This window comes from Salvelinus namaycush, chromosome 34 (genome assembly GCF_016432855.1).
Source record: "Salvelinus namaycush isolate Seneca chromosome 34, SaNama_1.0, whole genome shotgun sequence".
Lineage (NCBI taxonomy): Eukaryota > Metazoa > Chordata > Actinopteri > Salmoniformes > Salmonidae > Salvelinus > Salvelinus namaycush.
In genome coordinates, this window is record NC_052340.1 from 18,646,309 (window position 1) to 18,664,037 (window position 17,729).

The 17,729-nt window shown below is 41.7% G+C and overlaps 1 protein-coding gene across 1 annotated transcript in view; it reads left to right on the forward strand.

Annotated features, from left to right (window-relative positions):
- The first annotated feature begins 8,275 nt into the window (after positions 1 to 8,275).
- LOC120028880 (nectin-3-like protein) overlaps positions 8,276 to 17,729 on the forward strand; it is a 68,353-nt gene continuing 58,899 nt past the window's right edge. Inside the window, exon 1 of the mRNA XM_038974133.1 lies at positions 8,276 to 8,402. Within this exon, the coding sequence (XP_038830061.1) occupies positions 8,309 to 8,402 (94 nt within the window). The 5' untranslated portion in view covers positions 8,276 to 8,308. The remainder of the gene's footprint in view (positions 8,403 to 17,729) is intronic.

Below are 17,729 nucleotides of genomic sequence, written 5' to 3' on the forward strand. Positions count from 1 at the left end.
CAAATGTATTAAATATAAAAAACAGAATAGCTTGTATACATGTATTCAGACCCTTTGCTATGAGACTTGAAATTGAGCTCAGGTGCATCCTGTTTCCATTGATCATCCATGAGATGTTTCTACAACTTTACCTGTGGTAAATTAAATTGATTGGACATGATTTGGAAAGGCTCACACCTGTCTATATAATGTCCCACAGTTAAAAGTACATGTCAGAGCAAAAACCAAGCCATGAGGTTGAAGGAATTGTCCATAGAGCTCCAAGACAGATTTGTGTCGAGGCACAGATCTGGGGAAGGGTACCAAAAAATGTCTGCAGCATTGAAGGTCCCCAAGAACACAGTGGCCTCTATCATTCTTAAATGTAAAAAGTTAGGAAGCACCAAGACTCCTTCTAGAGCTGTACGCCCAGCCAAACTGAGCAATCGGGGAGAAGGGCCTTGGTCAGGGAGGTGACCAAGAACCCGATGGTCACTCTGACAGAGCTCTGACAGAGCTCCAGAGATCCTCTGTCAGGATGGGAGAACCTTTCAGAAGAACAACCATCTCTGCAGTACTCCACCACAGTAAAATGGCGCCGGAAGAAATGGCAGCAGTTTTACTGGCTCCCAACCAATTGTGCTATTATGTGTTTTTTTCGCGTTATTTGTAACATATTTTGTACATAATGTTTCTGCAACCGTATCTTACGGCAGAAAAGAGCTTCTGGATATCAGGACAGCGATCACTCACCTCGGATTAGACAAAGATTTTTTGAACAACAAGCAAGACTCACATGATATTCTCCAAACACCCGGCAGGGCCGACATCCCAGTTATTCGCAAGAGGAAGCGACGCAGCTACAGAGGATGAAGAGCCGGATGCCTCGTCAGAAGGCGAGTAGGAAAGCTGACGTTACCGTCAATATTACTCGCCAACGTGCAATCATTGGACAATAAATTAGACGAGGTACGATCATGAATATCCTACCAACGGGACATCAAAAACTGTAATATCCTATGTTTCACGGAATCGTGGCTGAATGACGACATGGATATTCAGCTAGCGAGATATACGCTGCACCGGCAGGATAGAACAGCACACTCCGGTAAGACGAGGGGGGGTGGTCTGTGCATATTTGTAAACAACAGCTGGTGCACGAAATCTAAGGAAGTCTCTAGATTTTGCTCGCCGGAAGTAGAGTATATTGTGATAAATTGCAGGCCACACTACTTGCCTAGAGAGTTCTCAGCTATACTTTTCGTGGCTGTTTATTTACCACCACAAACAGATGCTGGCACTAAGACCGCACTCAGTCAGCTGTATAAGGAAATAAGCAAACAGGAAACCACTCACCCAGAGGCGACGCTCCTAGTGGCCGGGGACTTTAATGCAGGGAAATTTAAATCATTTCTACCAAATCTCTATCAACATGTTAAATGTGCAACCAGAGGGGGAAAAAATCTAGATCATCTGTACTCCACACACAGAGACGCGCACAAAGCTCTCCCTCGCCCTCCATTTGGTAAATCCGACCACAACTCTATCCTCCTGATTCCTGTTTACAAGCAAAAATGAAAGCAGGAAGCAGCAGTGACTCGGTCTATAGAAAAGTGGTCAGATGAAGCAGATGCTAAACTACAGGACTGTTTTGCTATCACAGACTGGAACATGTTCCGGGATTCTTCTGATGACATTGAGGAATACACCACATCAGTCACTGGCTTTATCAATAAGTGCATCGAGGACATCGTCCCCACAGTGACTGTACGTACATACCCCAACCAGAAGCCATGGATTACAGGCAACATTCGCACTGAGCTAAAGGGTAGAGCTGCTGCTTTCAAGGTGCGGGACTCTAACCCGGAAGCTTACAAGAAAACCCGCTATGCCTGCGACGAACCATCAAACAGGTAAAGCGTCAATACAGGGCTAAGATTGAATCATACTACACGGGCTCTGACGCTCGTCGGATGTGGCAGGTCTTGCAAACTATTACAGACTACAAAGGGAAGCACAGCCGCAAGCTGCCCAGTGACACGACCCTACCAGACGAGCTAAATCACTTCTATGCTCGCTTCGAGGCAAGCAATACTGAGGCATGCATGAGAGCATCAGCTGTTCCGGACGACTGTGTGATCACTCTCTCCGCAGCCGACGTGAGTAAGGCCTTTAAACAGGTCAACATACACAAAGCTGCGGGGCCAGACGGATTACCAGGACGTGTGCTCCGGGCATGTGTTGACCAACTGGCAGGTGTCTTCACTGACATTTTCAACATGTCCCTGATTGAGTCTGTAATACCAACATGTTTCAAGCAGACCACCATAGTCCCTGTACCCAAGAACACAAAGGCAATCTGCCTAAATGACTACAGACCCGTAGCACTCACGTCCGTAGCCATGAAGTGCTTTGAAAGGCTGGTAATGGCGCACATCAACACCATTATCCCAGAAACCCTAGACCCACTCCAAGTTGCATACCGCCCAAACAGATCCACAGATGATGCAATTTCTTTTGCACTCCACACTGCCCTTTCCCCCCTGGACAAAAGGAACACCTATGTGAGAATGCTAGTCATTGACTACAGCTCAGCGTTCAACACCATAGTACCCTCAAAGCTCATCACTAAGCTAAGGAACCTGGGACTAACCACCTCCCTCTGCAACTGGATCCTGGACTTCCTGACGAACCGCCCCCAGGTGGTGAGGGTAGGTAGCAACACATCTGCCACGCTGATCCTCAACACTGGAGCTCCCCAGGGGTGCGTGCTCAGTCCCCTCCTGTACTCCCTGTTCACCCACGACTGCGTGGCCAGGCACAACTCCAACACCATCATTAAGTTTGCAGACGACACAACAGTGGTAGGCCTGATCACCGACAATGACGAGACAGCCTATAGGGAGGAGGTCAGAGACCTGGTCGGGTGGGGCCAGAATAACAACCTATCCCTCAACGTAACCAAGACTAAGGAGATGATTGTGGACTTCAGGAAAAGGAGCACCGAGCATGCACCCATTCTCATCGACGGGGCTGTAGTGGAGCAGGTTGAGAGCTTCAAGTTCCTTGGTGTCCACATCAACAACAAACTAGAATGGTCCAAACACACCAAGACAGTCGTGAAGAGGGCACGACAAAGCCTATTCCCCCTCAGGAAACTAAAAAGATTTGGCATGGGTCCTGAGATCCTCAAAAGGTTCTACAGCTGCAACATCGAGAGCATCCTGACCGGTTGCATCACTGCCTGGTACGGCAATTACTCGGCCTCCGACCGCAAGGCACTTCAGAGGGTAGTGCGTACGGCCCAGTACATCACTGGGGCAAAGCTGCCTGCCATCCAGGACCTCTACACCAGGCGATGTCAGAGGAAGGCCCTAAAAATTGTCAAAGACCCCAGCCACCCCAGTCATAGACTGTTCTCTCTACTACCGCATGGCAAGCAGTACCGGAGTGCCAGGTCTAGGACAAAAAGGCTTCTCAACAGTTTTTACCCCCAAGCCATAAGACTCCTGAACAGGTAACCAAATGGTTACCCGGACCCCCCCCCCCCAACCCCTCTTTTACGCTGCTGCTACTCTCTGTTTATCATATATGCAAAGTCACTTTAACTGTACATTCATGTACATACTACCTCAATTGGCCCGACCAACCAGTGCTCCCGCACATTGGCTAACCGGGCTATCTGCATTGTGTCCCACCACCCGCCAACCCCTCTTTTTACACTACTGCTACTCTCTGTTCATCATATATGCATAGTCACTTTAACCATATCTACATGTACATACTACCTCAATAAGCCTGACTAACCGGTGTCTGTATATAGTCTTGCTACTGTTATTTTCAAATGTCTTTTTACTGTTGTTTTATTTCTTTACTTACCTACACACACACACACACACATACCTTTTTTTTTCGCACTATTGGTTAGAGCCTGTAAGTAAGCATTTCACTGTAAGGTCTACCTACACCTATTGTATTCGGCGCACGTGACAAATAAACTTTGATTTGATTTATGATAGAGTAGCCAGACAGAAGCCACTCCTCAGTAAAAGGCACATGACAGCCCGCTTGAAGTTTTCTAAAAGGCACCTAAAGACTCTCAGACCATGAGAAACAAGATTTTCTGGTCTGATAAAACCAAAATGTAACTCTTTGACCCGAATGCCAAGCGTCACGTCTGGAGGAAACCTGGCACCATCCCTACGGTGCAGAATGGTGGTGGCAGCATCAAGGTGTGGGGATATTTTTCAGCGGCAGAGACTTGGAGACTAGTCAGGATCGAGGGAAAGATGAACGGAGCAAAGTACAGAGAGATCCTTGATGAAAACCTGCTCCAGAGCGCTAAGGACCTCAGACTGGGTCGAAGGTTCACCTTCCAACAGGACAACAACCCTAAGCACACAGCCAAGACAACACTGGAGTGGCTTCGGATGTCCTTGAGTGGCCCAGCCAGAGCCCGGACTTGAGCCCGATCTAACATCTCTGGAGAGACCTGAAAATTGCTGTGCAGCGATCCAACCTGACAGTGTCCAACTGTCCAACCTGACAGTCCTTGAGAGGATCTGCAGAGAAGAATGGGAGAAATTCTGTAAATACAGGTGTGCTAAGCTTGTAGCGTCATACCCAAGAAGACTCGCGGCTGTAATCGCTGCCAAAGGTGCTTCAAAAACGTACTGAGTAAAGAGTCTGAATACTTATGTAAATGTGATATAATTCAAATTTTTTTAATTATATAAATTTGCAAACATTTAAAAAAGAAAAAATTTGCTTTGTCATTATTGGGTATTTTGTGTAAATTGACGAGGGAATAAAACAATGTAATCCATTTTAGAATAAGGCTGTAACGTAACAAAATGTGGAAATAGTAAAGGGGTCTGAATACTTTCCGAATGCACTGTAGCTGCTCATAGTAAGCCAGCTGAATAGTCAGTGATGATAATGATTTACAGTAAGAAATCCTTTTAGTGATAATCTGTGAGAATGCATATCTGTAAAGTGACTGAGGTATATTAGTCTAATTGTGTTCCCTCGCGTCCCCTAAGGTCAAGTTAAGCTGCAGAGAAAGTTCATTATAGGGGAGGCACCACTCAAGCTGTAAACAACAGTGTGCAGCGTCAGCACTGGGATGACCTTCATCCTCCCCAGGCTGCTCTTAGATGGCCAAAGAAGGAGAAGGAACAGCGGGGAGGCGGGTGTGGGACATGAGGGTTTGAGGTGTACTAGGGCTGGCTCTCTGGCAATCTCCAATGCGACCAACTGGGGAGGAATGTCAAGTTTAACAAAGGTTGTTTTTACAGACTGTAAAACCAAGTGCCTCGAACATCAGCCTGTGGATGTGCACCTACTGGTCACAGGAAAGGTGGTGCAATACAGCTCTGACTGCCAGGGAGGAATTGTAATAACACAATCAGACTAAATGTTTAGTGGGGTCTAGAGGTCTCTCAGTGAGTCACCACTGTTACCAAGGTCACACACCATAAAGGCTCAATAAACCATTTGATTCTAGCACATGAGTTCCTTATTATGTTGATATTTTCCATAGGAAAAGTACTATGCTGCCAATGGTCCCACATTCTGACCAGATCTATGCTATACCACTACCAAATCCTATAACCTTAGTATAAAATTAAACGGAAATAAATTATTTGATTAATAATCCCATCAAGAAGCTACTATTTTAAGTATTTCCATTGCACCGAGCAACATTAACATAACATACAATTAATTTCTGAAGTGGTCTGGGGAGAGGGATTGATTAGGATAAATGGGAAGATCTAAGAGAACAAATTATTTTTCAGATACAGCTGTTGTAGGACCTCGCTATGGATATGTCATACACGCCCCAGTGCATACAGAGGTAGAATGAACATATTTATAGATGCAGCCTGCAACAACGTTATAGCTCAGCTTCATATTTGTTTTCTTATGGATCCCTAATATGTCTCTGGTGCTACAAACTAATAAGTGACATTTTTGCTGTGTGTCACAGAGAAGCTGTGCTCCAGTATGTTTCTGTTACTGGTTAGTGAGTGTGCAGGGTGAAGGCCTTACTGGTGTATCAGTGCCAGCAATTCTTCATCTGTGTGTGGAATGCCTTTGTGACATGTGACTGCTCTCTCTGCTTGTCTTGCTTGGCACTGTGGCACTACACCAGTTTACTGCTCTAATTCTTCTGTGACACCTTGGGAGGTTGAACTGCCTCTTGATGTTAATATTAACTCTGTCACTTACATTCCCCCATTGTTGCCTTGGAATTTAATGCCTGTGTTTTCGAGCCTATACACAAGTGTTCGTTTTCAGTCTGTGACTTTCTGGGTATATGTTGGTCTGAAAGAATTATGTCATTGTTTATAACTGCAGCACACTGCTATGAAGCAATTACTTGCTGATATTGTTCTCTCAATATAAGTATTCAAACTATTTTGCTCATATGACTAGGAATCATTGGGGTTTGTTTGTTCTTTATTTGCCAAACAACTGGTGTTCCCTGACAAACATTTGGATTTGCCACTTTCTTGTGTTATCTTGGTATTTTTACAACACAGGAATGCACACAGGAAAACAGACAAGAAAATGCCACAGAAACATTGTTTGGAGAAACACCTTCTGAAATGTGTTGGTAGTAAAGGTGGGTGGTAGCCCAACATTCATTTTCAGGGGAGAATGGGGTATACAGTACCTTCAGAAAGTATTCATACCCCTTGACATCTTCCACATTTTGTTGTGTTAAAGTCTGAATAAAAAATGTATTAAATCAATTTTTCTCACCCATCTACACATAGTACCTCATAATGACAAAATAAAAATATGTTTTTAGAAATGTTTGCAAATTTATTGAAAATTAAATAGAGAAATGTCACATTTACATAAATATTCACTCCTCTGTGTCAATACTTTGTAAAACCACTTTTGGCAGCAATTACAGCTGTGTGTCTTTCTGGGTAAGTCTCCAAGAGCTTTCCAAAACTGGATTGCACAACATTTAACCATTATTCTTTTCAAATATCTTCAAGCTCTGTCCAGTTGGTTGCTGATCCTTTCTAGACAAACATGTTCAGGTCTTGCCATAAATTGTCAAGTAGATTTAAGTCAAATCTGTAACTCGGCCACTCAGGAACATTCACCGTCTTCTTTGTAATAACTCCAGTGTAGATTTGGCCTAGTGTTTTAGGTTACTGTCCTGCAGAAAGGTGAATTAATCTCCCAGTGTCTGGTGAAAAGCAGACTGAATCAGGTTTTCCGCTAGGATTTTGCCTGTGCTTAGCTCCATCACATTTATTTTTTTTCCTGAATAACTTGACGCATGTTATGGAATATTATTATTCTGTACAGGCTTCCTTCATTTCACCCTGTCAATTAGGTTAGTATTGTGGAATAACTACAATGTTGTTGATCAATCTTTAGACATTTTTCCTATCGCAGACATTAAACTCTGTAACTGTTTTAAAGTCCACTGGCCTTCCTTCCTCTCTGGCAAATGAGTTAGGAAGGATGCCTGCATCTTTGTAGTGACTGGGTGTATTGATACACCATCCAAAGTGTAATTTAAAACTTCATCATGCTCAAAGAGATATTCAATCTCTGCTTTTTTATTTTTACCCATCTACCAATACGTGCCCTTCTTTGCAAGGCATTCCAAATGGAGACTTTAGTGTTAATTTAGTGGTAACCTGGCAATGGTGCTATGCTATTTGGTTGGATGGAACGTTAACTCCCGACCTGCTGTGTTTTCTTTAAAGGGGCTGTAAACAATCCCAACAGTTGTTTTTTAGACTTAATTAACACTGGTTAAGGGATCTTGACTCAAGTCTTGCCCTCTCCTAAATGTTTATTTGATTCATGTCTGTCAGACAAGGGATCATTCTCAAAGTGATCACAAACACAGGATCGACTCTATTACACAACTGACAGAAATGAAATACCCTGTGAAAGTACAGTATCACAACAAAAATATGCCTAATTGTGAAATTATATTAGGGCTATTCTTGAATGGATGACTGATATAAAATAATTTACAGTGCATTTTTCAATTTCACTTAGTCATTGGTCAATAATAAGGGGTTTAAGTCTAATAAAGGTATATAAAGTCTTGACACATTAACTACTTAGCTATACACTGTCAAATGTATTCATGTATTTACAAAGTGCATAAAAAAAGGAATTTGTTGACTGATTAAGATGTGTGCCCCTGTCAATCCCAGAAGTGGTATAGCTCACGCGCCCGGGCGGTCGCTATGGAGAGGAGTTGCTAGAGAAGCAAGCAAGCAATCAGCAGTAGAACAGACGTAGAAGCTGAGCGAGGTAAGGAACGAAAGTGCACGGGGAAATCATGGCGAAAAGATTGCTGCTCGATTACCACAAGACTCTGCCGCTCAATGGACTGCAAGCCGTCACAGTTTTGCTTCTCATTTATGGGTTTACCTGTAAGTTATTAATTTTCTTTAACTTCTGTATTTACGAATGCATTTTAAAGTTCTGGATATTGAAGTTGGCATTTGAAGTTGTTGTTGGTAGCTACGTGGTAAAGTACTGTCTGTAGCTAGCTAGCTTTGCTAACGGGAATGCTAATTCTATGGCCGGAATGGGAACGACGTGTGTGCGTGTGTGTGCGCACAGTCGCGAGTTACCGTTTTTAGTCCCTCAGTTAAAGTATGAACACAAGGCTAGTTAACGTTCTAATATTTACTCCATTGGCTACTGTACGTTATTACAAAAAAATGCAATGAAGTTCACTTTTTCCCCGGCATCTTTCGAATCGAAATTTGCCATCGCAACTACAGAAATGTTGTTTGATCTATTGTGGGGCTCTATTTACAGTAACTTACTACAACAAAATGAAGCCTTCTGATATCGTGTGCTGAAAACTAACGTTAACTAGTGTTAGCTAATCTCAGGTGTCAGACCATTTCGTTTGTTGTGCGCTTTAATTAAGTTTGCTGTTTCTATTCTTTCTTGAGTGGAATGACAGACTGTTCACTCGATTTGCGCAAGCTACTATAGTTTTTTAAATTATTTTTTATTTAACCTTTATTCAAACTACTATAGTGATAGAACAATGACTGAGACAGATATTTCACTGGACGTATAAATGTGAAGCATCCACTTGGCGTTTCCACTCATTGCCAGATATGGTAGTGAGAGGAAGCCCATTGCATTGGCCGGTGTTGTGCCGAAAAGCTCCCCCTGCCAGAAATTCTCCCCCCATTTTCGCGTGAACGCGCACTCACTCAATTCTTCATTGCTGCGACTTGCGTGCTAGTTTGGATTTCTGATGACTTTAGTCTGCGTTTAATTGTTATATACATTTTTATATGTCGGTTTGATCGCGGTGGAGGAACTAGTAATGTCTGCAGTTTTCGGTTTGGCTATTTGTTTCAATTGTATTAGTCTATAAATAAATCTCGAGCAATAAATTCGTCATCTTTCCCATGGCTTATTCCACTAGTAGTTGTTCTGAAATGTTTATTGCTTGCCTACATTTTTCTCCCTCTGTTTAATTTAACACACATACATGAATTATTAATTATTAATTTCGGTTGCCTATCCTGACGTGAAGTTTGTTCCATAGAAAATATGACTCTGTGTGCCACAGAAAGTATTTGACTAGCCACAAAATTTAGGAAAATGGGTGGGGTTCGGCGAGGCTATTTTCTTGCCTGCCGAAATTCTCCCCCCCTTCGATCTTGGGACTGCAAGGCCTGGCACACTTCAAAATAGCTTCAAAATTTTGGTAGCTCATGTTGACCAGTAGTGTGTGCCACAGAAAACACAATTAGAGTATAAAGTAACGTAAACTTTTATTTTAGAAACATTTTGTAATGTTTAAGAAAATAATGATAATACACAAATATTATCACACAAATATTATCACACAATAACACAAAAACATGACAGAAAGTTAAGTTTGTTAACAAACATTAAATAAGAAATAGACATTTAAATCTTTGCATAATAAGATATAAAATGACAATAAATCAAATATAAAAAGACAATAAATAACATAAACAAATATTGGAAAGCTGCAACAGAACATTTATGCCAATTTTTATGGAAAGTATTCCAGGTGAATCCATCGCCTGGATCTCAAGCCTAACCTAGTCCTGACAGGCAGCACAGACATAATCCTCCAATGATGGGATGGTTTTCATAAAGGACTGGTGGAACCATCGTGGGCAGTCACAACCAATCAGAAATTTATATGAAAAATTGTAATATATTTAAAACATTAAGTACATTTTCTTGAATTACAATTATTTCATTATCAGACAACTGCTTATACAAATTCGTACTCCTAAAAATGTGCCTTTAGAAGTGAACAAGCAATTACCCAGTTAGTGTCTTCCTCATTATTGTCCAGCTCCCCACAGAAGTGGCACAGTTGGCTCAGGTCATCTAGCAAAACATAATGTCAAGTAGTCGATACATCTTGTCAGAAGTTGGATCAAAGATAACCTTGAAATATCCATATAAATGTTTTTTTTTAAATCTACAATTATATTAAATTAGAAATTGAACATACTAGTGTTTTGGAGAAGAGTGACTGCTATTTCTTCTCTCATGATGTTATTAACATATTTGTCCCTATTTGAAAAGACAATTGACTCCTCCTTCAGAACACATTCAGCAAACTGGGGAAGAAATTTGTTTTCCCCAACAAAATTATGTTCCAGTTAAGATTCTAATTCGCAAGTATACAACGACACAGCTATAATATCATTTGACAGTTCTGTTTTGCCTTTTAGTCAGTATACTTTCAGTAAGTTAATTGTACATTACTTATACTCTCATACTTACTTTCAAGACAAAGACCCCTCAAGAAGTAACATCTTGTTGGCATGGGTGAGGAAGGGTACCACACGCCCATCTGGAGATATTACACCGCTTCTCTCTCAGGAATGATCTGAACATATATGTTAATAAAAGTACAGCATTTTGAAACACTTCATTGATTACAATATAGAGATTAATAACAGAGGGGAATCTGAGAATGCAGGGATTCCAGCAGGGTGTGAGTTGAAGTAGTCAAATCTGGAGTTGACAATGGCTGGAATGTAAATGACATGTGATCATCTCGGATTATCTAACATCTGAGAATGGGCAGGCATTCCCTCGAAGAGCATCTCCGTCTTGCTGAATATGTGCTGTCATCCAGGTGGATTGTCACCTGCATATCTGATGTAGAAAAATAGATAAGTTGAGTGTCCTGTGACTATGTATATGTACTGTACATATACAGTCGTGGCCAAAAGTTTTGAGAATGATACAAATATTAATTTTCACAAAGTCTGCTGCCTCAGTTTGTATGATGGCAATTTGCATATACTCCAGAATGTTATGAAGAGTGATCAGATGAATTGCAATTAATTGCAAAGTCCCTCTTTGCCATGCAAATGAACTGAATCCCCCAAAAACATTTCTACTGCATTTCAGCCCTGCCACAAAAGGACCAGCTGACATCATGTCAGTGATTCTCTCGTTAACACAGGTGTGAGTGTTGACGAGGACAAGGCTGGAGATCACTCTGTCATGCTGATTGAGTTCAATTAACAGACTGGAAGCTTCAAAAGGAGGGTGGTGCTTGGAATCATTGTTCTTCCTCTGTCAACTATGGTTACCTGCAAGGAAACACGTGCCATCATCATTGATTTGCACAAAAAGGGCTTCACAGGCAAGGATATTGCTGCCAGTAAGATTGCACCTAAATCAACCATTTATCGGATCATCAAGAATGTCAAGGAGAGCGGTTCAATTGTTGTGAAGAAAGCTTCAGGGCGCCCAAGAAAGTCCAGCAAGCGCCAGGACCGTCTCCTAAAGTTGAATCAGCTGCGGGATCGGGGCACCACCAGTACAGAGCTTGCTCAGGAATGGCAGCAGGCAGGTGTGAGTGCATCTGCACGCACAGTGAGGCAAAGACTTTTGGAGGATGGCCTGGTGTCAAGAAGGCAGCAAAGAAGCCACTTCACTCCAGGAAAAACATCAGGGACAGACTGATATTCTGCAAAAGGTACAGGGATTGGACTGCTGAGGACTGGGGTAAAGTCATTTTCTCTGATGAATCTCCTTTCCGATTGTTTGGGGCATCCGGAAAAAAGCTTGTCCGGAGAAGACAAGGTGAGCGCTACCATCAGTCCTGTGTCATGCCAACAGTAAAGCATCCTGAGACCATTCATGTGTGGGGTTGCTTCTCAGCCAAGGGAGTGGGCTCACTCACAATTTTGCCTAAGAACACAGCCATGAATTAAGAATGGTACCAACACATCCTCCAAGAGCGACTTCTCCCAACCATCCATGAACAGTTTGGTGACGAACAATGTATTTTCCAGCATGATGGAGCACCTTGCCATAAGGCAAAAGTGATAACTAAGTGGCTCGGGGAACAAAACATCGATATTTTGGGTCCATGGCCAGGAAACTCCCAAGACCTTGGCCAAGACAAACTCCAAGCATTGATTATGCAAGAATGGGCTGCCATCAGTCAGGATGTGGCCCAGAAGTTAATTGACAGCATGCCAGGGCGGATTGCAGAGGTCTTGAAAAAGAAGGGTCAACACTGCAAATATTGACTCTTTGCATCAACTTCATGTAATTGTCAATAAAATCCTTTGACACTTATGAAATGTTTGTAATTATACTTCAGTATTCCATAGTAACATCTGACAAAAATATCTAAAGACACTGAAGCAGCAAACTTTGTGGAAATTAATATTTGTGTCATTCTCAAAACTTTTGGCCACGACTGTATATATATTTTGTATTTTTATTTTTATTTCTATTATGATTATCATTATTGTGTTTTGTGGTTGAGGGGTGGGGGAGGTTGATGGAGATGGTGGAGGTGCTGGGGGTGTCCTATTGGGGAGGAGATTCTTCACGGAGGCACATTCAGTCATAGTTTTGTTAATTATATTATTATACATGTTTTTATTTTTTTCTATTATTATAACTTTTTCCTGTGAATATGGATATGCACTCATGTTGACTTATATATTTGAATATATTTATTTTTCAACCCAGAGTACACATTTTTGATTTATTGTTATTATTATTTTATTATTTCTACTGTACCTACATTCTTAAAAACTAAAACTGAAAAAGTGTAAAAAAAAATGTAGGAAAAGCCATTAGAGGGAAAAGCACGATGGGATGGGTGATTGAGGGATGGGTAGAGAGAACAGTAGAGGGCTCTGAAAACTGATTGCTGAAATAACCACTTCCTTTTGTGACTAGAGTCTAATACTTCTTGTGGCACACATCAGAGGTCATGATAGGTCACCAAAAATGATTCTGAAGTGTGCCAGGCCTTGCATTCCCAAGATAGAGGGGGGGGGGGGGGGGGGGGGATTTCGGCAGGCAAGAAAATAGCCTTGCCGACCCCCCCCCCTCTAATTTCCTTAATTTTGTGGCTAGAGTCAAATACTTTCTGTGGCACACACTACTGGTCAACATGAGCTAACAAGAGGATTCTGAAGTGTGCCAGGCCTTGCAGTCCCAAGATAGAAGGGGGGGGATTTTGTCAGGCAAGAAAATAGCCCTGCCGAACCCCCCCCCCCCCCCCCCCCCTTCTATTTTCCTTAATTTTGTGGCTAGAGTCAAATCAAATACTTTCTGTGGCACACATCAGAGTCAAATACTTTCTATAGAACAAACTTCACGTCAGGATAGGCAACTGAAATTAATAATTAATGTATGTGTATTATATTAAACATAGAGGAGGGAGTAAAATTTAGGCAAGCAATAAACATTTCAGAACTACTAGTCAAATAAGACATGGGAGAGATGACACATTTTGGCAAAGAGATTTATTTATAGACTAATACACTTGAAACAAATAGCCAAATTGAAAACTGCAGACATTACTAGTGTCTCCCCTGCGATCAAACCGACACAAAAAATAAAATGAAACGCAGCCTAACGTGATCAGAAATCTCAACTAGCAAGCAAGTCGCAGTGCGCGTTCAAGCAAGTCGCAGCAATGAAGAATTGAGTGCGTCCATGTTCACGCGAAGGCGGGGGAGAATTTTGTCAAGGGGGAGCTTTTCGGCACAACACCGGCAGTGGGAGAAGATGGAACGAGATCGATTTTGGTCCCATCATTCTGCAAATTTTCTCATTAAAAAACATTTGATCTCAATGCAGTTTTCTGTTCCCATAACTAGAATCTGTGCCGAAAAGAGTGGACAAAGTTTTGTAGACTTTATCCTTTGCCAAAGTAAAAGAAGAATTGCAGTTGTTTAGGAGTTCAAAGGCGAATTGAGTTGTGAAGAGCACACACCCACTTCAGAGTAGGTGTTCCCTAACAGAAATCGGCAAATGTTTACTAGATGCAGGCTTATCCTGGCATGACGCTTTGATAACCATGTAAATATCTCTCAGACATGGTGACTTTTATCAATATATTCGGCTCTATTTACGCTCTGATTCAAAAATGCTAATTAGCATAAAAGTAGACATCATGCAAGATAGGCTCCCGAGTGGCACAGCGGTCTAAGGCAATGCACCTCAGTGCAAGAGGCGTTACTATAATCCCTGGTCCGATTCCAGTCTGTATCACATCCGGCCGTGATTGGGAGTCCCATAGGGCGGCACACAATTGGCCCAGCGTCGCCAGGGTAGGCCGTCATTGTAAATAAGAATTTGTTCTTAACTGACTTGTCTATTTAAATAAAGGTTAAATAATATGTTTATTAAAAGTCACATAGTCCTAATATATTTATAAAAGTCACATAGTCCTAGAGAGATTTACACGGTTATCAAAACTTCACCCCAGGGTAAGACTACACAAAACGCAGCCCTTATTTCAGTGTTTCTAAAATCTTCTATGGAAAAATGTATGGTGGAAAAACAAATTAAATCAAAATCAAATTTTATTTGTCACATGCTCCGAATACAACAGGTGTAGTAGACCTTACCGTGAAATGCTTACTTACGAGCCCTTAACCAACAATGCAGTTCCAGAAATAGTTAAGAAAATATTTACTAAATAAACTAAAGTAAAAGAAAGAGTAACAATAAAATTAAAATAACGGGGCTATATACAGGGAGTACCAGTACAGAGTCAATGTGTGGGAGTACAGGTTAGTCGAGGTAATTTGTACATGTAGGTAGGGGTAAAGTGACTATGCATAGATAATAAACAGTGAATACCAGCAGTGTGCTCCTGAGTGGCGCATTGGTCTAAGGCACTGCATCAAAGTGCAAGAGGAGTAAATAGTCCGGGTGGCCATTTGCTTAATTGTTCAGCAGTCTTATGGCTTGGGGTCTTATTGAAACCATTTCCTTGTTAGGTTTTATGGGTATCATGACTCATACTGTAATACTCTATATTAACAAAGTAAGAAAATAAAAAATCCCCCCTCAGATTCCCCACATTAAAATTTTGCCACTGTATCATGTTTCCTTGATATCAAGGGTGACAGTGATTTAGCTAACTACTGGAATCATGATATCCTAAATGACTTGCATTGATTTAACCTCACATGAATCTCCTAATAATACAGACTTTAATTTCCTCAATCTCATTCCACATGTGCTGCTGCTTGAGGAAAAAGAGGGAGTTGAGACTGAATGATGTGAGGATTAAGGAGGCTGGTATACAATGGGAAATTGAGAAATAAAAACAGGAGAAAGGAATGGAACATGTCAGGAGGAGGAGAGGCGAGCAGGGGAGAGAAGCGGAGCCTCTTAAGGCTGGGTGTGTGTAGCGGCAGGGGAAATGAAGACATTTCAGTGACTGAGAGAGGAAAAGCACTGCAGCCGCAGAGTCTGGAAGTATTGACCTGCAGTTGCGCTCCATTCCAGAGCACCTTCCAGTCTCGCTGTCACAAACAGAGCAGCTGGGAAGGGAGGCATACTATACTCCACTCTGTGGTTGCGTCCCAAATGGCACCATATTCTCCTTATAGTGCTCTTCTTTTGACCAGGGCCAGGGCTCTGGTCAAAGATAATGCACAATATAGGGAATAGGGTGTAATTTAGGACGTAACCTATACCATACTATACCCCATACCCATAGCAGGACACAACACACAAACTGTACTACCGTTTATTAAAGTAAAAAATGAACCAGGACAAGTATTAACCAAAGCAAATAACAGTAAATCACTGATCTGTATTATTGTTGTTTTAGTCTGAAGTAATCTGATATGACCCCATTATAGCCTAGATTGGTAATAACTCCCCTTCCACACAACCACGCCTGCATGTATGCTGTCTTTCTCACTCTCTTTACGACCACATTATTTATGGGTTCATAAATCTTGACCATCAGACAGTAGATAAACAGTGCTTAGGAGCTATATTTTTGCAGTAAAAGGTGATGTAGTGTGCAGACTAGTGTTGGACAGTGTGCTAGGGATTCCTCTGACTGTATGGACTGTGGGGGATTTTAAGAAGAGCAGATTTGATAGAGTTGGAAGGTAAACGAAATTTCCTGAATGTGTCATTTTCAGCGCTCCCAGAGTATAGAAAGACTGATGAGGTCGACTGAGGAGGGTAGGGGATAGTCACAGGTGTGGTTCCACCAAACTGTGAGGTCTGTAATTGAAGACCATAGTTTGGTGGTTTCTTCTCTCAGGGCTGTGTGGTTCTTTCGCAATATAAATAAATAATTTAGTAATGGAGCAACCTAAATTACAGGCTCAAGATGAAAATAGATTTGAAAAAAGACATGCAAAGGACAGGTCTAATGCGCAGTACTACAGCATCAGTTTGGCCTTTTGTTTGTAGTAACTAGGACATCACACTATCGAGCGCGCCAGCTTGTAGTCCTAAAAAACAGAAATGAGTTAGCATTTTTTACATCGGGTTCATTGGCCATTCCTATGGGGGAAATTAATGGGGAAAGAATGGAGTTTTGGGATAAATGCCAAAAATAAGCTTAACACAGGCTTAGGAGACGTTTTGTTGTATGAGATATCAGTCAGGTAACATTTATGAATTATTAAGCCTTTATGTGCTTGTTTTGATTACATACAGTGCATTCGGAAAGTATTCAGACCCTTTGACTTAAATATAAAATGTTCCTCATCAATATACATAAAATACCCCATAATGACAAATCAAAACCAGGTTTTTAGACATTTTTGCAAATTTGCTAAAAATAAAAACAGAAATACCTTATTTACATAAGTATTCAGACCCTTTGCATTCAGACCCTTTCGAAATGAGCTCAGGTGCATCCTGTTTCCATTGATCATCCTTGAGATGTTTCTGCAACTTTATTGGAGTCCACCTGTGTTAAATTCAATTGATTGGACATGATTTGGAAAGGCACATGCCTGTCTATATAAGGTCCCACAGTTGACAGTGCATGTCAGAGCAAAAACCAAGCCATGAGGTCGAAGGTATTCTCCGTGGAGCTCCAAGACAGAATTGTGTCGAGGCACAGATCTGGGGAAGGGTGCCAAAAAATGTATGCAGCATTGAAGGTCCCCAAGAACACAGTGGCGTCCATCATTCTTAATTGTAAGAAGTTTGGAACCATCAAGAGTCTAACTAGAGCTGGCTGCCCGACCAAACTGAGATCCTCTGTGGAGATGGGAGAACCTTCCAGAAGGACAACCATCTCTGCAGTACTCCACCAATCAGGCCTTTATGGTAGAGTGGCCAGACGGAAGCCACTCCTCAGTAAAAGGTACATGACAGCCCTCTTGGAGTTTGCCAAAAGGCACCTAAAGGACTCTCAGACCATGAGAAACAAGGTTCTCTGGTCTTATGAAACCAAGATTGAACTCTTTGGCCTGAATGCCAAG